This window comes from Gymnodraco acuticeps, unplaced genomic scaffold (genome assembly GCF_902827175.1).
Source record: "Gymnodraco acuticeps unplaced genomic scaffold, fGymAcu1.1, whole genome shotgun sequence".
In the NCBI taxonomy this organism is placed as follows: domain Eukaryota; kingdom Metazoa; phylum Chordata; class Actinopteri; order Perciformes; family Bathydraconidae; genus Gymnodraco; species Gymnodraco acuticeps.
This window is the reverse complement of record NW_022990617.1, coordinates 175,690-198,041: the sequence shown is the minus strand read 5'-3', so window position 1 is coordinate 198,041 and position 22,352 is coordinate 175,690. Positions and strand designations below refer to the sequence as shown.

General features: G+C 42.4%; 1 protein-coding gene across 1 annotated transcript; it reads right to left on the bottom strand.

Annotated features, from left to right (window-relative positions):
• Positions 1-7,632: 7,632 nt before the first annotated feature.
• LOC117554602 (mucin-5AC-like) lies at positions 7,633-21,114 on the bottom strand (the record flags this gene model as incomplete). The annotated part of the gene is made up of 27 exons (XM_034229050.1): positions 7,633-8,104; positions 8,193-8,341; positions 8,431-8,492; positions 8,616-8,806; positions 9,093-9,274; positions 9,425-9,489; positions 9,674-9,864; positions 10,288-10,469; positions 10,639-10,703; positions 10,903-11,084; positions 11,183-11,364; positions 12,583-12,647; positions 12,847-13,028; positions 13,127-13,308; positions 13,479-13,543; positions 13,743-13,933; positions 14,784-15,139; positions 15,202-15,328; positions 16,371-16,630; positions 17,228-17,506; positions 18,889-18,920; positions 18,982-19,196; positions 19,312-19,670; positions 19,735-19,766; positions 19,840-20,423; positions 20,612-20,645; positions 20,929-21,114. Coding segments are annotated over 27 exons (4,689 nt in total), but the record flags the coding sequence as incomplete, so codon positions are not given.
• Positions 21,115-22,352: the final 1,238 nt, after the last annotated feature.

Here is a 22,352-nt window from a genome sequence, read left to right as displayed (position 1 = left end):
GTAAAATAGTTTTACATTGTTTTTCTAGAAAATGTAGGATGCTTTTCGGGTAATGACTAAAATCGGGAGGAAATCCGAAAGAATCAAAAAAAGTTCCAACCCCGTCCTCTTCCTCTAAAGTCACTGCTAGCCAGTGTTCTCCGGGCATGTGGGAGGGGTGGGTGTTTACAATCATGTACACAGGGTATCTAAATAATTGTTTTACTCGGGGTAGCTGATCTGACGCCCACACCCCACCAAAAGAGTCCCCCACCATGTGACGCAGGAGACTGTCCAATTGATGATTATTCATGTTGTAATCTTCTTAGTAATAATCTACCAACACTTGACGTTTTTAATTAATCTCCAGAATCAAATCAAAACAAGAATATATGATTAAAGTGGTAGTCTGTGGTAGCGGTACTCTGAATCTCATTTCCAGTCTTAAACTACCGCTTGTAATGGGGGACAGTGCGTCAGCATCTTCCGCTGCAGTGAGATTAAATACGAATAATGAGTATCCTTGTTCGAAATCCTCTCTGTCAATACTCAGAGGTAAGTCTTTCATGTGTCTCCCTGTAGCAGTGAACATGTTGTAAAACTCTCTGACTGAAGACCCCCTGTTAAATTGAGGTTGGAATGCTTTGGCCGGTACTTGTCTGCCGTCCTGACACAAAGCCAGATATTCCATATCATTATGAAGGAAATTAAAAGGTGAAAGCGTTCTCCTTCCGGTGAAGGCTTTGTGATTTACCATACCCAATACTATGTATTTAGGCATATTACCCAGAAAGAGATGTTCTTGGTTGCATATTCTGGAATTCACCGGGATACTGTATGTTTTGATATTCACCCGAGATAAAGGGTAGAGGGCGTTACCTCTCATCAGAGCCGCAGCATGACCTAAACGCACTGCAGGGGAGATGGTGGCTTTCTTGATAAAAAGTGAAGCCCCCAGTATTTTTAGACGGTATGTAGAGTCATTTACACACATGAGAGTAAAGGCATCGTTAGATCTGGTGAGTTTGATTCTCAAATCTACAGAGTTCAGGAGAAGCCTCTCGCTGAAAAATATATCGGTGTGTAGGGTCCCCATCAGATGAAGCTCTCGAGATTCAGCTGTGAATATAGCTCTCTTTACTAGACCCTTCTTTGGCCCATTGGCGATCACTACAGAGTCCATAGCTCCCACGGTGTCTTTATAAAATAAGCCGGCGGTGAACTGAGTTTTTAAAGTAGAATCAGAGTAATTCAATAGCGTTTCAATCATCGCTCTGTAAGGATGAGTATTCAGAGGATAATTAACGAGGGCCACGGGGGGCATCAGCTACCAGATTAGTCCCATCGGCGTTGGTTATTTTGATCCTGAGATGCATCAAGGTGTCATTCATATCTAGGTATTTATCCCCGTCCCCGGGAATGAAAAATTCAATGGGTCCGTCCTCTGTAATGGCAGACAACGGAAGGACCTCTGTGTAGTGTTTTTCATCGATAGAAAGCTGCGTCATGGGAGCAGAAAATAAATCCAGCTCTGCCATGCTGCATTCAGCAGATTTGTGATGTAAAAGAGCCATATTTAACACTCTAAAATATATCTCTCCCCAATATGTTCCTTCTCCGAGGGTGTTTTTTCCCTAATGATTTTCTTTTGGCTGAGTGCTTCCCTTTTTTAACCCCTGCCGGAACCCGTTTGCCTGGAGGTCTCTTCCTGGCCCTTCTTGCTAGAACCATAATACCTCCGGCTCCTTCTTGAGATCCGGGATCTGATTGATGGACCGCCTTACTGATAACATCTGATGCAATATTTTTGGCCGCTGATTTCAGATGAGGTTTAGCTATGGCGAACCCTTTTCTCACCAGAGGTGCTACAAAACGAAATAATCTTGAGAATATAGAGCCAATGCCGCGGCCGTACATGACAGGTGTCCCATAAAAACCCGGCAGTGATCCTCCAGCTTGATTTTCATAGTAACTCACAAAACGTTGTGGATCGTGATGAATCATCGTTTTGCAAAAGATTGCCCGGCTTTTGAAGGTCGGAAATGAAGTTTCACTACACTCTTACCGTAGGTAAACTTTATTGGTTCGTTCTGATCGTTTTTTGTCTCTATCTGTATATTCTCGATGTGCGTTTTTGTTACCGGGACTAAAATATTGGGTGATGGTGTCGCCGAATGTTCCTTTTATATCTACGGTTCTCAGGAGAGGAGCAAAAGCGTCACCTACCCGCTGGTGACTAACCACGTTACTATAGCAGTAGAGATGAGTTACGCCTGCATTTATATCTGCTGGGTAGGCTGCTGATTTATCATCAAATTTGAGCCACTGGTCTGGTTTTATTCCTAGCATATAAGCGACGGGCTTTGGAAAGCGAAAACGATATTGTCCACCTCCCTGAAATTCAATTTTCCTGTGAATTTGACTATCGTACAAATTGACATCTGAGTCAATTTTTCTGAAGCAGGACTCTAGTTCCTCCTTGAGCTGCCTTATGGTACTATAGTAACCACCCCGAAACATTTGAATCCTTACTTTGCTCACTATCTCGGGGGATTTTGATTTCTTTATCCATTCAAAACAGGCTACTTCCAAAGGTATGTTATACCAGGTGTGGGGGTATGACATTTCTGTCATGGCGACCTGCCACGAACCATCCAAGTGTAAAGGTTGTGCTAGGTTTACCTGATAACTAGAGCTTGTATTGTTTTGAAATACATCAAGGCTGGCATTGGACAGCAGCGTAATGTAGAACCCTTCATTTATCTCCATGGCTGTAATGAAGGACTGAGCGTTGAGTCTGTTTGTTTTTATACATCTTTGATTTCGACAACATCAACCCAGCTGTTGAATTTCTCTGGCCAGTTCTTCCAACATACAAACATTTGTTTTTTCCCTCTCACCACACGCCTTTTCAGAATTTTCTCCACCTGAAAAGCTTTGTCAGTGGATACCTTCACTTTTTGTAACTCTTTCTCATAAAAAGTCCCCTTGATCTCTTCTCCATCATAATCTATGAGTTTGTAAACAGGTGGCTGCCGAGGTAAGCCTTCAGACACCGTAAATAATTTGTCTGTATAACTCTGCTCATATTTTTTATCGAAAATCCCTCTCAATTTGGATATTCTTACAAGATCCCCCTCCTTAAAGTTCATTTTCGTAGCAGCTTTTTTACGATGGCTAGAGGGGGTATACAGGTTACGAAACACTTGAGCTGCATTTTCCTTGGTCACCTGTCATTTTAATACTTCGATGATAACTATTATTGTAACTTTCAATTAGTTCAGGTAAGACGTCTATATATCTATGAGTGTTTTTAGCTGTAAAATACCGCCACATTTTAGTTTTCAGCGTACGGTTAAATCTCTCTACCACACACGCCTTTATATCACTGGCTGTTGCATAATGTGCAATTCCTCGTTTCTTCAATAAGGCTTGAAAAACTTTGTTAAAGTATTCTTTCCCTGCGTCTGTTTGTATCTTTTTAGGAATCTGACTGTGTGTTAAAATTGTATCAAAGGCTTTGGTAACCTCTATACCCGTCTTCTTCTTTAATGCCTGAGCATAGGCTTTTTTCGAAAATACATCTATGACTGTTAACAAATAATTAAAACCATCATTAGGTTTGGACAGCGACTGCATATCGCAAAGATCTGCTTGAAATTGTTGTAGCGGTCTGAGTACGAAAACTCTGTTTCTTACAAAATGCACCCTAGCCGGCTTATGCAAAGTATATGCATCCTGTCCAGATAAATATTCTCTGACTTTCTCTACATTTACTTGTTTACCCATTTCATTCTGTACAGCTCTATGGAGTTTGTCAACGCCCCCTAAACTCCCTGGATTAGAAGGAGTGTAATACACCCTTTGCATGACACGTTTCTCAGACATGTTCCCTGTTACTGCCCCGATGAGGTAATGAGTACAACAGTTTTTCTTACAACGCATTTTATTGATATGTCACACATGTATCAAAAAAACATTTTCTCCAAGCAGAGAATAATAAAACAATTTAAAAACCAAAAAACATGATTTTTAGGAAGGACACACTAGATCAAGTAAAATAAAAAATAAAAACGTCACACTCTTCCTATTGCTGCCAAAAGTCCCAAGCTGCTCTTATATTCTTCAGTTGGGTCTCGTCGTTCTCTACAAGCTGGTCATAAAGCTTCTCGATTTTAGCCTCAAAGAGTCTGGTGTTTCTGAGATTGTGCAGAATCGCCTCAGCAGCTCCAATGACCCGCTTCCCCGAGACATGAAGGTGGCCCGGGTGTAGAGCATCCCGAATGGCTGGAATGAAACGAACGGTCCACAGTCTCTTTACCACTTCATCATAGTTTCGATCCAGATAGTATTCTTCGGTCGGAAACAAACACTCATGTTGCAATTGACTGGGATGATCGACTTGACATCCGTAACATTTTTCCTTTCTGTACAGATGCAAGACCCTATCCAGCAGATGAACTACCACAGCTTTTACCGTATTCAGGAACGAAGCTGTCCTTTCTCCTTCTGTAGCATCACCCTCTGGAGCATAAGGAAAGTATGGCAAATCAACGCCGGCTGCGGGGTAAGTTGTTGATTCCCCTGGAGACTTGGGTTGAGACTCGGGTGGAGTAGATGGTGGTAGATACATATCCAGCCAGCCATCAGCATAGCCGTGGAGCTCGGGTGTACAGATTGTTGGAGATGATGGGGGTCCTCCAGGCGTTTGCTCAAGGCAGCTACTCGCTAGGAGCGACTTGTTTTTTCTCAGATCCATGGTTAGTGTTCAACGAATGTCCTTGAGGGGTCCTTACTTTTAAATGATCTGGTGAGGAGGGTGGGACTTGTTATGTTGAGTGGGAGGCGGAGTCGTCTGCAAAAGTGAGAGTCTTTTCACCAGTATAATGTCCATCGATGTCTGACTCTGTTTAAAAAGTTCTATAAGCTTTGTAGATTTCTCATCAATCATTTTCAGCCAAGTAGTCAGAGGCACACGCAAGGATGTTTGAAAAACCCCGCATGTAGAGTTGAAATACTCCAAAACAAAATCATCAGAGGGGTCCTTCCCCAGCGTCACCAAACGGCTTGAGCGGTAATACCAGCGCCCAGATGGTCCGCTTTTAGTTTCCCAGACGGTGCCTGTCAGGACTCTTCCCTCTTGAGGGGTAGCGGTGAAAACTCTTCTTTGATCTCGCATGCTGTCTTTGTTTCTTTGCTTTTCTTTGCAAATATCTTGTACACCGCTGGTTCCACTATGGTTTCTTGATGCACTACTTCTTCTGATACAGTGGTTGCGTGGAGATCTCTGGAAGACACCAGAGTTAACACAGCCCAATCTGTTGAGGTCAGTGTCACTTTAACACTGCGGGGTCCATACGTTTCTCCATTCTTCAGATTGTAGAAATGCAGTTCATTCGCCATATAATTGGATACATAACCCCAAACATTGCCATTTTTCAGAGTCCATTCTTCATGAAGTTCTTCGGCTGGAGGCGTCTGAACCCTGCACATATACTGCATCCGTTTCTTGATTGGCGCTCCCGACGGATGGCTGTAAGTTGTCACAGGCGTCTCGCTGATTAAACCCATCTCGAGGCGTCTCTTGGCCATTTTTCTTTTTTGAAAGATGACTGGATGAGTGGAAACGACTGGCTTTTTATTTATTTATCTAACTCCACGCCCCACTGTCTTCTGACATCACAGTCAAAGGAAGGGGTGTGAGGGGGATGGTGGGGGACATCAACAGCATAATGGGGTTGGCCCACCTGTCAGATTATATGCATACTAATGTGATTGAAGCAGCATTTTATTTATTTTTTTTAATAATATTTTTTTTTTTTCACACCTGTGAATACACAACACCCCCTCCTATCGACGGATCTCACACCTACTCGGGATATCACACCTACTTGCGATTTCACACCTCGACCAAATGGGAGGCGGGACTTAGCTCATTTGCATAAGTAGTAGAGGTGTGACCTGTCACATTTGTGTGCATACTAATGAGACGAATGCGGCATGTGTATAACTAATAGCATCTATTGGAAATGCTTCTTTATATTTCTTCATCAAGAGACATTGAGCCTAACTGTTGTAGTCAGCCTCTCAGAATGTCAGCAATTTATCCCTCAATCTATTAGATTTACTAAAGCATATTTATAAGTTGGACTGTTTACAACATTTCACCATTTAATCATTTCCTTCTCTCTTAACTTCTCTAATGTTTAGTTTTTAATTTCTTATTGTTGTTATTGTAATGTTCTTTATTTTTATTGTGAGAAGCACTTTGAAATTGTATAAGTACTATATGAATAGTTATACTAACTGTATTGTGATTATCATCATTACTATTATTTTCTAAGATTTTCTTTGTTGTCTTTTTTATGGCTGCAGGAAGGATCATGCCAGCCCACATCAAACAGTCACATTAAAACAGTTACTAAATGAGCCTACTATCACCTAAAGAACATATCTAGGATTAAAAGACTAATGTCACAGCAGGATTTGGACAAACTTGTCCATGCTTTTATCTTCAGTAGACTGGACTACTGTAATGGTGTCTTCACAGGTCTCACTAAAAAATCTATTAGAAAGCTGCAGCTGATTCAGAACGCTGCTGCTCGAGTCCTCACTAACACTAAGAAAGTGGATCACATCACTCCTGTTCTGAAGTCTTTACACTGGCTTCCTGTGTGTCAAAGAATAGATTTCAAAATACTGCTGCTGGTTTATAAAGCACTGAATGGTTTAGGCCCAAAATACATTTCTGACCTACTGCTAAATTATGAACCATCCAGATCTCTCAGGTCTTCAGGGACTGGTCAGCTTTCTGTCCCCAGAGTCAGAACTAAACATGGAGAAGCAGCGTTCAGTTATTATGCTCCAAATATCTGGAACAAACTCCCAGAAACCTGCAGGTCCGCTGAAACTCTTACTACTTTTAAATCCAGGCTGAAGACTTTTCTTTTTGCCGCTACTTTCAATTGAACTATTCATATCGATGTAGTATTGTTAGATGTGCCAAGAGCAAGGACTGTCTTAGGTAAGACAGCTTTTATGTGTGCAGCGCCACTTGCTTGGAACAGTCTACAGCTCAAATTGAAACTGAGCAATTTTATTCCTCTGAATGTTTTTAAAGCAAGTCTAAGTGAAATGCTCTTTGAAACTATGGGTATTTGTAAATGTTGATAAGTATGTAAATGTAGCTTGTAAATATGTTGTATGATATCCTCTATTGTTTTATGTTGTTTCATGTGGAACATAATTGCTGCAGGTCTCCCTTGAAAAAGAGATCTATGATCTCAAGGGACAATTCTGGATAAATAAAGGTTTGAAATGAAAATATCTTAAACTGCACTGTAACTTTTATTCATGTATTTTTTCTTTTAATGTTTATTTTATTATCTTTGCTTTGTAATGACTGTTTTTAAATGCCATTTTCTTAATGTCTTTCATTTTTGTAAAGCCATTTGAATTGCCTTGTGTTGAAAAGTGCTATATAAATAAACTTGCCTTGCCTTACATTAAACCTGCCTGATTGATTTACACACCAACAATTACAAAAAGAAAAAGAGAGACACATGAATTTCTTAAAATAGTTTGTATTCTGGTCATTGTTAGCTTCTGACAGAAATCATTTTGCAAACAGGAAATCTAACAGAATACAGTGTGCATGATTATATAAATAAATAGTGTGTATAAATAAGAACATTAACAGTGCATTGCTATGACATCCAAAGATTAAGATTATAACACAGTATGCATTTGTTCTGAGTTGGAAAGTGTAGCCCACAAGGAGCTGCATTTGTTACTTCCAAAACTAAAACATAGCATTTAAATAACCTTCACTACGAAAAATAATGCCAAAGGAAAGTGCTTACTGGAGCAAGAGGAATTAGTATTAGTGCAATTGTTGCCTTACATCCCAATGTTATATTGTTATGCCTATTATTATTGTGCTATTTGAATGGAGGATTAACATTAATTTCATTGCACGTGTTACCCAAATCTGTAAATCACGAAAGACACCGGAGTCCTTTCTCAAATGAGTGGCACTACGGCCATTGGCTGGACAGTAGCCATGACAACAGTACAAGGAAGGATGCAGTGATCGGACTGATGTAATGGCTCACTCCACTTGAATCTGAAAGGAAAAGAACGAAACAAACTTTAGTTAAACAAGTGTGCATCTTTTGACTGCACTGCTGATTAAGTAGCTCAGTTTGACTTACAAATGCCATTCAGGTCGAGCAAGCTGCCTTCAATGTCGAAGCCGATGACGCTTGCAGCTGCGCTCATTAAGACCTGCGCTATCTGATTGTTATTAGGAACAGATGTGCTTGAAAAGCTGAGGTCCATGTTGTTGACGATCGATCCATTACTGCAGAAGAAAAAATCGTTAATGTTTGAAATATCAGATTTAGGCCACTATTCATAAACTGTCACTCGATATGTCATAAAACAAATTACCTGAATGAATTCACTTCCAAGAACTTGAATGAAGGGAATTCCCTTTGAAAAACAGGTATAAGCTGCAGACAGAGGAAAATACAAAGGTATACAACTTTTCACTTTACTCTCAACATTGAACTGTGAACATATGAGAGCATTTATTTGTTTATATATTCAGAGATCGTTCTTAGAGTGAGACGTACCTGTTCTTTAATCTTCGCTGCCCGATTTATATAAGCTGTAGATGATGGATTCAGCAAGTCACTTGTAAAGTCGGTGAGAAGGGACCTGAATATAACCCTTTTTATAACGAGTGCTTCAGTTATGGGTGCAGCAGTGTTGGGTGCTTCAGGTCTAGGCGTGGGAGCTGTAGTTGGATCTGTCACTGGACTTTCTGTAAAACAAAAATCCGTTTAGCAGAGTCATATAATCTAGTTTTGAACTAGCTAATTTGAAAAACCAGTTCAGTTAATAACAATTCCTTTAATATCATTATTTTGGTTAATAGTAGTTAAGATAATTGATTATCATGCAATGTTGTCTTCAATAATCTGTACCTTCATTTAGTTTCAAAGTAGAATCATTTAGGTGATGTATTTATCAACAGAGCATAAGTACCTCATGTTTTCTATATGTTTTAAGATCTGAAAATGACTAAATACTGTGTTGTGGATACTTACCTAATATCTTCACTGAGTTGGGATTTATGCTCAAGTTGAAGGCATTGTTGGAATTATTGACAGCTAGTACGAAGTCTTTAATAACAACAGAATTCATTGGGAGTTCTGCATGAGAAGTATTCCCATGGAACACAGCTATGAAAGTCGCCTGAGTTTCAGTAACTCGTGTTACATTTGAGGCACTGTATCAGAAACACAATGAGGAAAGTGATATGAGATTATAACATGTCTTTTGATATGTAAGATTAACTACCAATATTAGAAGATACACATGTTGAACTCTATATTAATAAATATTCAGAGAAGAACTCAAATCACAAATATTTATTTACCGGAATTCTTTCAAAAGGCAGTGGGAAAATGTGTTGGGATATTTTGTTCTGTATATGTTACCACACTGCAAAAAGAAACAACATTGAAGGATTAGCTTTCAAGCGCAGTTTTCTAAAAGGCAATTATGAAGATATGCAACATTAAAAGGCCATGATTAGCTTTCATTGACATCTTAAACTTTCCATCCGATTGTTCATTCACGTTCAAAGCAATTCATTTACATTTGTGCGATTTGAAAATGCACTCACCGCATTTAAAATTCTTTTTTCAAGTGCTTTGTATTCCTTGCTGCTGGTGTTAGTGAGGGCAGGGGAAAAAGCTTCTCCTATCAATTGAATGTCTAGAACGTAATTATAATCCGGGGCTGCTGTGTTTGTTGCTGCTGCAGCTGGTGTGGTTGCTGGTGCATCAGTCGTAATCGGATCTGGAACTGGACTTTCTGTAAAACAAATATATTAACAATATGTGAATACATTTTAGTGCAAACACTCAAAGGATATATTTATCCTTGTATGATGTAAAATGTACTTTGGTTACAGTTTCACAGACCAATAGGAACCATAATAAAAGGCTTTCAAAAAGTAGCCTTTGCAAACATTCTATTATCTTATCTAGTGAATGATGAGTAACGATTTATCAGTAAATAAGAGATTATTCACTTAAAATGCTTTCTTACTGAATATAAAATAGTTTGGAGAAAAGCTCGTCCTGCATGGATTGGACTGTACAACACTGAATGTTGTTGAGGTTTTCAGTATGAGTTCAGTTGCTGACTTATTTATGAACTGAGCTTGAGCAGCAGATTCTATTCCAAATGTATTTCAAATGATGATGGTAAAATAATTTGTTATGTTTACTTACCCTAACACTTTGACTGAAGCAGGATTAATGCTCAGGTTCGGACTATTGGTGAAATTATTCAGAGCTTCTACTAAGGTTTGAGCAACAACATCATTCTGTGGGAGATCTGTGATGGCAGTAGTCCCATGGAACACAATCCCCACAGTTGCTTGAGTTTCGTTGTCTTTTGGTGGATTTAAGGCACTGTATCAAAGAAAAGAGAGGAAGAAGTGTTATACTATGATATGAGATGATCCTGGTTCTGTTTTAAATAGGTGGTTATGATTCCATCTCGATTGGAAGTTACCAATGTTAAGTTCTCAATCATTCATATATAATTCAATCAGAGAAGCACACTTTGATTTTCATTTACCTGAAGTTTTTAAAAATGCAGAGGGAAAACGTGTTTGGAAACAAGCTTCTGTATTTCTTGTTGCACTGTGAAAAAAAAGCAACATTCAGAGACCATGAGTACATTTCAAGCACATTTTTTAACAAATGAAATTACAACAAGTCAACAGAATTTATCTTTCTATTTAAAAAAAGTGATTCTTTGGGCAAACACATTCTGTTCAATCATCTTTTTCACATTGCTTCTGAAATCAATAACAGATGTTTATTTTGAAAATGCTCTCACCGCATTTAGAGCTGCTGTTTCAAGTGCTTTGTATTCATTGCTGTTGGAGTCAGTGAGGGCAGGTGAAAAAGCCACTTCTTTAAATTCTGCTGAGAGAATATAAGTGGGTTCTGCAGGTGTTGTTGCTGTGGATGGTGTGGTTGTAGGTGGAGCAGTCGTAATCTGATCTGGAACTGGACTTGCTGTGAAACAAATACATATTAAAAAGGATATGTTAGTACCAACCAAATGTTAAATTAACCGATCAGAAAGGACGATTCATTGTGATGTGTTAACTTACATAATACTTTGACTGAAGTAGGGTTAATGCTCAGGTTAGGACTATTGGTGGAATTATTCAGAGCTTCTACTAAGGTTTGAGCAACAACATCATTCTGTGGGAGATCTGTGATGGCAGTAGTCCCATGGAACACAATCCCCACAGTTGCTTGAGTTTCGTTGTCTTTTGGTGGATTTAAGGCACTGTATCATAGAAAAGAGAGGAAGAAGTGTTATACTATGATTAGGGCTGTCAAACGATTACAATTTTTAATCAGATTAATCACAGCTTAAAAATTAATTAATCATGATTAATCACCATTTGAAATATGTCCAAAATATGCCATTTATTTATGCATATTGTTGTGGGAATGGAAAGATAAATGAAAGAAGGCGGATATATCCATTTAACATACAGTATCTATGTTTATTATAACATTTTTCTGCGTGTCAAAATGAAAGACAACCCACACACCTATCAATCATCAAACCGTGGGGTCTTAATTCATTACGTGTTGATTTCTATCAACGGGGGAGTACTTCAGGAAAGTCGACGGGGGGGGGGGGGGTCGGAAAGTGGAGTACTTCGTGACCACAGAGTGTGAACGTTGTGATCAGCTGTTTTAGCGCCGTTCTCCAGTGAAGGGGGGGGGGGGGGAGTCTCCCTCCGTAGCCGGTTGGCGTAGTTTTGGCACAATTCCGTTGTACAGACCGACGTTAACAGCAGCCCTGTCTGTGCACACGGAGACCGACTCTGTCGTCCGGTGATCTAACCGCCTTCTGGAAAAGCTTCACAAGTACGTCGGTACGCAAATGCGCTTTGTGAAACAAGTGACGGTAGGCTACGCATTTCAGAGAGATTACGCACATAACCTGCGTACCAGTTATGTGCACCCCTGTACTACAGCAAAAGTATTCTCCGTCGGGACTTCCTGCAACAACACCACGCCGTTATCAAATATGTTCTATTGAGAAGACGATCACTACGTGACAAAAGTTTTCAAAACCGTGGCTACTGAAATCAATCTTACTAACTGCTGTCTGTGCAATTTACTCCGCGCGAGTTGGCAGACTTTATTTTGCTTCCTTTAACATCATTTTTCATGGTGGGGCTAAGCCATTTCTTGGTATGGGTGTAGCCTACCCCAGCCATACCCTGGCGCTGCCACTGGTGGCACGTATGGGGCGGGCCATTCTGCACATGCGTTAAATGCGTTAAATATTTTAACGCAATTAATTCAACAAATTAATTACCGCCGTTAACGCGATAATTTTGACAGCACTAATTATGATATGAGATGATCCTGGTTCTTTGTTAAATAGGTGGTTATGATTCCATCTCGATTGGAAGTTACCAATGATAAGTTCTCAATCATTCATATAGAATTCAATCAGAGAAGCACACTTTGATTTTTCATTTACCTGAAGTTTTTCAAAATGCAGTGGGAAAACGTGTTTGGAAACAAGCTTCTGTATTTCTTGTTGCACTGTGAAAATAAAGCAATATTCAAAGACCATGAGTACATTTCAAGCACATTTTTTAACAAATGAAATTACAACAAGTCAACAGAATTTATCTTTCTATTTCAAAAAAGTTATTCTTTGGGCAAACACATTCTGTTCAATCATCTTTTTCAAATTGCTTCTGCAATCAATAACAGATGTTTATTTTGAAAATGCTCTCACCGCATTTAGAGCTGCTGTTTCAAGTGCTTTGTATTCATCGCTGTTGGAGTCAGTGAGGGCAGGTGAAAAAGCCACTTCTTTAAATTCTGCTGAGAGAATATAAGTGGGTTCTGCAGGTGTTGTTGCTGTGGATGGTGTGGTTGTAGGTGGAGCAGTCGTAATCTGATCTGGAACTGGACTTGCTGTGAAACAAATACATATTAAAAAGGATATGTTAGTACCAACCAAATGTTAAATTAACCGATCAGAAAGGACGATTCATTGTGATGTGTTAACTTACATAATACTTTGACTGAAGCAGGGTTAATGCTCAGGTTCGGACTATTGGTGGAATTATTCAGAGCTTCTACTAAGGTTTGAGCAACAACATCATTCTGTGGGAGATCTGTGATGGCAGTAGTCCCATGGAACACAATCCCCACAGTTGCTTGAGTTTCGTTGTCTTTTGGTGGATTTAAGGCACTGTATCATAGAAAAGAGAGGAAGAAGTGTTATACTATGATATGAGATGATCCTGGTTCTTTGTTAAATAGGTGGTTATGATTCCATCTCGATTGGAAGTTACCAATGTTAAGTTCTCAATCATTCATATAGAATTCAATCAGAGAAGCACACTTTGATTTTTCATTTACCTGAAGTTTTTCAAAATGCAGTGGGAAAACGTGTTTGGAAACTTGCTTCTGTATTTCTTGTTGCACTGTGAAAAGAAAGCAACATTCAAAGACCATGAGTACATTTCAAGCACATTTTTTAACAAATGAAATTACACCAGGTCAACAGAATTTATCTTTCTATTTAAAAAAAGTTATTCTTTGGGCAAACACATTCTGTTCAATCGTCTTTTTCAAATTGCTTCTGCAATCAATAACAGATGTTTATTTCGAAAATGCTCTCACCGGATTTAGAGCTGCTGTTTCAAGTGCTTTGTATTCATCGCTGTTGGAGTCAGTGAGGGCAGGTGAAAAAGCCACTTCTTTAAATTCTGCTGAGAGAATATAAGTGGGTTCTGCAGGTGTTGTTGCTGTGGATGGTGTGGTTGCAGGTGGCACCGTTGTTGGAGAAACAGTAGTAGATGCAGCTGTTGCAACTGCAGTTGTAGGTGTAACTGTAGTTGTAGGTTGCACCGTTGTCGGAGCAGCAGTAGTTGTAGGTGCTGCTGTTGTTGTTGCAACAGTAGTAGGTGCTGCTGTTGTAGGTGCAGCAGTAGTTGTAGGTTGCACCGTTGTCGGATTAGCAGTAGTTGTAGGTGCTGCTGTTGTAGGTGTAGCTGTAGTTGTTTGTTGCACCGTTGTCGGAGCAGCTGTAGTTGTAGGTGCTGCTGTTGTTGTTGCAACAGTTGTAGGTGCTGCTGTCGTAGGTGCAGCAGTAGTTGTAGGTTGCACCGTTGTCGGAGCAGCAGTAGTTGTAGGTGTTGCTGTTGTTGTTACAACAGTAGTAGGTGCTGCAGTTGTAGGTGCAGCAGTAGTTGTAGGTGCTGCTGTTGTTGTTACAACAGTAGTAGGTGCTGCAGTTGTAGGTGCAGCAGTAGTTGTAGGTGCTGCTGTTATTTTTGTTGTTGTTGTTGTTGTTGTTGTTGTTGCAACAGTAGTAGGTGCTGCAGTTGTAGGTGCAGCAGTAGTTGTAGTTGAAGCAGTAGTTGTAGGTTGCACTGTTGTCAGAGCAGCAGTAGTTGTTGGTGCTGCTGTTGTTGTTACAACAGTAGTAGGGGCTGCAGTTGTAGGTGAAGCTGTAGTTGTAGGTTGCACTGTTGTCGGAGTAGGAGTAGTTGTAGGTGCTGCTGTTGTTGTTGCAACAGTAGTAGGGGCTGCAGTTGTAGGTGTAGCAGTAGTTGTAGGTTGCACTGTTGTCGGAGCAGCAGTAGTTGTAGGTGCTGCTGTTGTTGTTGCAACAGTAGTAGGGGCTGCAGTTGTAGGTGTAGCAGTAGTTGTAGGTTGCACCGTTGTCGGAGCAGCAGTAGTTGTAGGTTCTACTGTTGTTGTTGCAACCGTAATATGTGCTGCTGTTGTAGGTGCAGCAGTAGTTGAAGGTGTAGCTGTAGTTGTAGGTTGCACCGTTGTCGGAGCAGCAGTAGTTGTAGGTGTTGCTGTTGTTGTTGCAACAGTAGTAGGTGCTGCTGTCGTAGGTGCAACCGTAGTTGTAGGTGAAGCAGTAGTTGTAGGTTGCACCGTTGTCTGAGCAGCAGTAGTTGTAGGTGCTGCTGTTGTTGTTGCAACAGTAGTAGGGTCTGCAGTTGTAGGTGAAGCAGTAGTTGTAGGTTGCACTGTTGTCAGAGCAGCAGTAGTTGTAAGTGCTGCTGTTGTTGTTACAACAGTAGTAGGGGCTGCAGTTGTAGGTATAGCAGTAGTTGTAGGTTGCACCGTTGTCGGAGCAGCAGTAGTTGTAGGTGCTGCTGTTGTTGTTGCAACAGTAGTAGGGGCTGCAGTTGTAGGTGTAACTGTAGTTGTAGGTTCTACTGTTGTTGTTGCAACCGTAGTATGTGCTGCTGTTGTAGGTGCAGCAGTAGTTGAAGGTGTAGCTGTAGTTGTAGGTTGCACCGTTGTCGGAGCAGCAGTAGTTGTAGGTGTTGCTGTTGTTGTTGCAACCGTAATATGTGCTGCTGTTGTAGGTGCAGCAGTAGTTGTAGGTGTTGCTGTTGTTGTTGCAACAGTAGTAGGTGCTGCTGTCGTAGGTGCAACCGTAGTTGTAGGTGAAGCAGTAGTTGTAGGTTGCACCGTTGTCGTAGCAGCAGTAGTTGTAGGGGCTGCTATTGTTGTTGCAACAGTAGTAGGGGCTGCAGTTGTAGGTGCAGCAGTAGTTGTAGGTGCTGCTGTTGTTGTTGCAACAGTAGTAGGGGCTGCAGTTGTAGGTGCAGCAGTAGTTGTAGGTGCTGCTGTTGTTGTTGTTGTTGTTGCAACAATAGTAGGTGCTGCCGTTGTTGTTGCAACAGTAGTAGGGCCTGCAGTTGTAGCTGAAGCAGTAGTTGTAGGTGCTGCTGTTGTTGTTGTTGTTGTTGTTATTGTTGCAACAGTAGTAGGGGCTGCAGTTGTAGGTGCAGCAGTAGTTGTAGGTGCTGCTGTTGTTGTTGCAACAGTAGTAGGGGCTGCAGTTGTAGGTGCAGCAGTAGTTGTAGGTGCTGCTGTTGTTGTTGCAACAATAGTAGGTGCTGCCGTTGTTGTTGCAACAGTAGTAGGGCCTGCAGTTGTAGCTGAAGCAGTAGTTGTAGGTGCTGCTGTTGTTGTTGTTGTTGTTGTTGTTGTTGTTGTTATTGTTGCAACAGTAGTAGGTGCTGCAGTTGTAGGTGCAGCAGTAGTTGTAGGTTGCACCATTGTCAGAGCAGCAGTAGTTGTAGGTGCTGCTGTTGTTGTTGCAACAGTTGTAGGTGCTGCTGTTGTTGTTGCAACAGTAGTAGGGGCTGCAGTTGTAGGTGAAGCTGTAGTTGTAGGTTGCACCGTTGTCGGAGCAGCTGTAGTTGTAGGTGCTGCTGTTGTTGTTGCAACAGTAGTAGGGGCTGCAGTTGTAGGTGTAACTGTAGTTGTAGGTTGCACCGTTGTCGGAGCAGCAGTAGTTGTAGGTTCTACTGTTGTTGTTGCAACCGTAGTATGTGCTGCTGTTGTAGGTGCAGCAGTAGTTGAAGGTGTAGCTGTAGTTGTAGGTTGCACCGTTGTCGGAGCAGCAGTAGTTGTAGGTTCTACTGTTGTTGTTGCAACAGTAGAAGGTGCTGCTGTCGTAGGTGCAACAGTAGTTGTAGGTGAAGCAGTAGTTGTAGGTTGCACCGTTGTCGGAGCAGGAGTAGTTGTAGGGGCTGCTGTTGTTGTTGCAACAGTAGTAGGGGCTGCAGTTGTAGGTGCAGCAGTAGTTGTAGGTGCTGCTGTTGTTGTTGCAACAGTAGTAGGGGCTGCAGTTGTAGGTGAAGCTGTAGTTGTAGGTTGCACCGTTGTCGGAGTCGGAGTAGTTGTAGGTGCTAATGTCGTAGGTGCAACAGTAGTTGTAGGTGAAGCAGTAGTTGTAGGTGCTGCTGTTGTTGTTGTTGTTGTTGTTGTTGTTGTTGTTGTTGCAACAGTAGTAGGTGCTGCAGTTGTAGGTGCAGCAGTAGTTGTAGGTGCAGCAGTAGTTGTAGGTTGCACCGTTGTCAGAGCAGCAGTAGTTGTAGGTTCTACTGTTGTTGTTGTTGTTGTTGCAACCGTAGTGTGTGCTGCTGTTGTAGGTGCAGCAGTAGTTGTAGGTGCAGCAGTAGTTGTAAGTGGCACCGTTGTCGGATTAGCAGTAGTTGTAGGTGCTGCAGTTGTAGGTGCAGCAGTAGTTGTAGGTTGCACCGTTGTCAGAGCAGCAGTAGTTGTAGGTGCTGCTGTTGTTGTTGCAACAGTTGTAGGTGCTGCTGTTGTTGTTGCAACAGTAGTCGGGCCTGCAGTTGTAGGTGAAGCAGTAGTTGTAGGTTGCACTGTTGTCGGAGTAGGAGTAGTTGTTGGTGCTGCTGTTGTTGTTACGACAGTAGTAGGGGCTGCAGTTGTAGGTGAAGCTGTAGTTGTAGGTTGCACCGTTGTCGGAGCAGCAGTAGTTGTAGGTGTTGCTGTTGTTGTTGCAACAGTAGTAGGTGCTGCTGTCGTAGGTGCAACAGTAGTTGTAGGTGAAGCAGTAGTTGTAGGTTGCACCGTTGTCGTAGCAGCAGTAGTTGTAGGGGCTGCTGTTGTTGTTGCAACAGTAGTAGGGGCTGCAGTTGTAGGTGCAGCAGTAGTTGTAGGTGCTGCTGTTGTTGTTGCAACAGTAGTAGGGGCTGCAGTTGTAGGTGAAGCTGTAGTTGTAGGTTGCACCGTTGTCGGAGTAGGAGTAGTTGTAGGTGCTGCTGTTGTTGTTGCAACAGTAGTAGGGGCTGCAGTTGTAGGTGTAACTGTAGTTGTAGGTTGCACCGTTGTCAGAGCAGCAGTAGTTGTAGGTTCTACTGTTGTTGTTGCAACCGTAGTATGTGCTGCTGTTGTAGGTGCAGCAGTAGTTGAAGGTGAAGCAGTAGTTGTAGGTTGCACCGTTGTCGTAGCAGCAGTAGTTGTAGGGGCTGCTGTTGTTGTTGCAACAGTAGTAGGGGCTGCAGTTGTAGGTGCAGCAGTAGTTGTAGGTGCTGCTGTTGTTGTTGCAACAGTAGTAGGGGCTGCAGTTGTAGGTGCAGCAGTAGTTGTAGGTGCTGCTGTTGTTGTTGCAACAGTAGTAGGTGCTGCTGTCGTAGGTGCAACAGTAGTTGTAGGTGAAATCAGTAGTTGTAGGTTGCACCGTTGTCGTAGCAGCAGTAGTTGTAGGGGCTGCTGTTGTTGTTGCAACAGTAGTAGGGGCTGCAGTTGTAGGTGCAGCAGTAGTTGTAGGTGCTGCTGTTGTTGTTGCAACAGTAGTAGGGGCTGCAGTTGTAGGTGCAGCAGTAGTTGTAGGTGCTGCTGTTGTTGTTGCAACAGTAGTAGGGGCTGCAGTTGTAGGTGCAGTAGTAGTTGTAGGTGCTGCTGTTGTTGTTGCAACAGTAGTAGGGGCTGCAGTTGTAGGTGCAGCAGTAGTTGTAGGTGCTGCTGTTGTTGTTGCAACAGTTGTAGGTGCTGCTGTCGTAGGTGCAACAGTAGTTGTAGGTTGCACCGTTGTCGTAGCAGCAGTAGTTGTAGGTGGTGCTGTTGTTGTTGCAACAGTAGTAGGGGCTGCAGTTGTAGGTGCAGCAGTGGTTGTAGGTGCTGCTGTTGTTGTTACAACAGTAGTAGGTGCTGCAGTTGTAGGTGCAGCAGTAGTTGTAGGTGCTGCTGTTGTTGTTACAACAGTAGTAGGTGCTGCAGTTGTAGGTGCAGCAGTAGTTGTAGGCGCTGCTGTTGTTGTTGTTGTTGCAACAGTTGTAGGTGCTGCTGTTGTTGTTGCAACAGTAGTAGGGCCTGCAGTTGTAGCTGAAGCAGTAGTTGTAGATGCTGCTATTGTTGTTGTTGTTGTTGCAACAGTAGTAGGTGCTGCAGTTGTAGGTGCAGCAGTAGTTGTAGGTGCAGCAGTAGTTGTAGGTTGCACTGTTGTCAGAGCAGCAGTAGTTGTTGGTGCTGCTGTTGTTGTTACGACAGTAGTAGGGGCTGCAGTTGTAGGTGAAGCTGTAGTTGTAGGTTGCACCGTTGTCGGAGTAGGAGTAGTTGTAGGTGCTGCTGTTGTTGTTGCAACAGTAGTAGGGGCTGCAGTTGTAGGTGTAGCAGTAGTTGTAGGTTGCACCGTTGTCGGATTAGCAGTAGTTGTATGTGCTGCAGTTGTAGGTGCAGCAGTAGTTGTAGGTGCAGCAGTAGTTGTAGGTTGCACTGTTGTCAGAGCAGCAGTAGTTATTGGTGCTGCTGTTGTTGTTACGACAGTAGTAGGGGCTGCAGTTGTAGGTGAAGCTGTAGTTGTAGGTTGCACCGTTGTCGGAGTAGGAGTAGTTGTAGGTGCTGCTGTTGTTGTTGCAACAGTAGTAGGGGCTGCAGTTGTAGGTGTAACTGTAGTTGTAGGTTGCACCATTGTCGGAGCAGCAGTAGTTGTAGGTTCTACTGTTGTTGTTGCAACCGTAGTATGTGCTGCTGTTGTAGGTGCAGCAGTAGTTGAAGGTGAAGCAGTAGTTGTAGGTGCTGCTGTTGTAGGTGTAGCTGTAGTTGTAGGTTGCACCGTTGTCGGAGCAGCAGTAGTTGTAGGTGCTGCTGTTGTAGGTGTAGCTGTAGTTGTTTGTTGCACCGTTGTCGGAGCAGCAGTAGTTGTAGGTGCTGATGTTGTTGTTGCAACAGTAGTAGGTGCTGCTGTCGTAGGTGCAACAGTAGTTGTAGGTGAAGCAGTAGTTGTAGGTTGCACCGTTGTCTGAGCAGCAGTAGTTGTAGGTGCTGCTGTTGTTGTTGCAACAGTAGTAGGGGCTGCAGTTGTAGGTGAAGCTGTAGTTGTAGGTTGCACTGTTGTCGGAGCAGCAGTAGTTGTAGGTGCTGCTGTTGTTGTTGCAACAGTTGTAGGTGCTGCTGTTGTTGTTGCAACAGTTGTAGGTGCTGCTGTTGTTGTTGCAACAGTAGTCGGGCCTGCAGTTGTAGGTGAAGCAGTAGTTGTAGGTTGCACTGTTGTCGGAGTAGGAGTAGTTGTAGGTGTTGCTGTTGTTGTTGCAACAGTAGTAGGTGCTGCTGTCGTAGGTGCAACAGTAGTTGTAGGTGAAGCAGTAGTTGTAGGTTGCACCGTTGTCGGAGCAGCAGTAGTTGTAGGTGCTGCTGTTGTTGTTGCAACAGTAGTAGGGGCTGCAGTTGTAGGTGTAGCAGTAGTTGTAGGTTGCACCGTTGTCGGAGTAGGAGTAGTTGTAGGTGCTGCTGTTGTTGTTGCAACAGTAGTAGGGGCTGCAGTTGTAGGTGTAACTGTAGTTGTAGGTTGCACCGTTGTCAGAGCAGCAGTAGTTGTAGGTTCTACTGTTGTTGTTGCAACCGTAGTATGTGCTGCTGTTGTAGGTGCAGCAGTAGTTGAAGGTGAAGCAGTAGTTGTAGGTTGCACCGTTGTCGGAGCAGCAGTAGTTGTAGGTGTTGCTGTTGTTGTTGCAATAGTAGTAGGTGCTGCTGTCGTAGGTGCAACAGTAGTTGTAGGTGAAGCAGTAGTTGTAGGGGCTGCTGTTGTTGTTGCAACAGTAGTAGGGGCTGCAGTTGTAGGTGCAGCAGTAGTTGTAGGTGCTGCTGTTGTTGTTGCAACAGTAGTAGGGGCTGCAGTTGTAGGTGCAGCAGTAGTTGTAGGTGCTGCTGTTGTTGTTGCAACAGTTGTAGGTGCTGCTGTCGTAGGTGCAACAGTAGTTGTAGGTTGCACCGTTGTCGTAGCAGCAGTAGTTGTAGGTGGTGCTGTTGTTGTTGCAACAGTAGTAGGGGCTGCAGTTGTAGGTGCAGCAGTAGTTGTAGGTGCTGCTGTTGTTGTTACAACAGTAGTAGGTGCTGCAGTTGTAGGTGCAGCAGTAGTTGTAGGCGCTGCTGTTGTTGTTGTTGTTGTTGTTGTTGTTGTTGTTGTTGTTGCAACAGTTGTAGGTGCTGCTGTTGTTGTTGCAACAGTAGTAGGGCCTGCAGTTGTAGCTGAAGCAGTAGTTGTAGGTGCTGCTGTTGTTGTTGTTGTTGTTGCAACAGTAGTAGGTGCTGCAGTTGTAGGTGCAGCAGTAGTTGTAGGTTGCACCGTTGTCAGAGCAGTAGTAGTTGTAGGTGCTGCTGTTGTTGCAACAGTAGTAGGTGCTGCAGTTGTAGGTGCAGCAGTAGTTGTAGGTGTAGCAGTAGTTGTAAGTGGCACCGATGTCAGAGCAGCAGTAGTTGTAGGTGCTGCTGTTGTTGTTGCAGCAGTATTTTGAAAAAAATATGATATTTAAAAAACATATTTAGCATATATTTTTGTGCTAATAGTATTACAAAGTGAATAATGTACTCAGCTTACCTGTTAGAATCAGGAAAACTGTTATAATCTGGCCGACACCCATCCTGTCTTCCTTTGGATCTATAAAATCAAACAACACAGATACTCCACATTAACCCTTTCATGCATAGAGGTCATTATAGTGGACAGCTATTCAAAAGGTGTTTTATTGTATATGCATTGTTTTTGTTTGCATAGTTGCATCATCAGCCACTACATAGGACCCTATTGCATCATCCCATACACTGCTACTCAGTGGAAAGTCAGTGCATGTGCATGATACATGTCTCTAAACCAAGATGGACGACAGAAAGCCACATGGACCATCTATATCTTGCCAATCCTTTTATGGAAAGCATCCCCTGCAGGTATAAAAAATGTGGTGACATCAAGTAACAACTAAGGAATCATTGAATTCATAAATTCTCAAAGTATTGATTTTATGTTTGCAGGAAATCATGCATCATGCATCACTGGCTATATTTCAACTACAATTCATACTGGTACTGCTGCTGTTGTTCCCAGGGCCGTCCCTCCCTGTAGGCGGATCATGATGACTGAGTGGGGCCTCACCTTGTGGAGGGGCCCCACCTTGCGGAGTGGGGCCTCATCTGAGGCGCACCTATGCGCTTATGTGGCGCAATTAGGGTGGCGCGGCACGGTTTCGCCGCTGCGAGGCTCTACTAGCACTCATCAAATAACTGTGCGTGGGGCCTCAAATTGGCCCCTGGCCCTGGTTATTCTTGAAAATACTTCATCTGCAATATCGTTTTGAGCCGTAAATCAATATACTTATGTTATTATGATGTCATTTTAAGTTTGCACATCTTTATTTATCATTTTTTCAAAATGTACATCTCTTCAGTTCAAACCCTGAACGCATACTGTCCACTTGAGTGGACATATAAAAATCTATTTGAAAAAACTAGATTAAAAAAAACTAAAGTTCAAATCTTGTTTTTCATGCCCCAAGAGCAATAATAACACTTCCTAACTGAGGTTTTCACTATTCATACATGATGTTTGAGGCGCATTTATTTTCATTTTTCTCAATGGAGACACGCGCACGGAGCGCTCAAATGCGAGAATGATGCAGTCTTCCAATTGTTTTTTTCTGGGCGTAACCTTGCAGTCCAAAGGTAAAATTGTTTAAC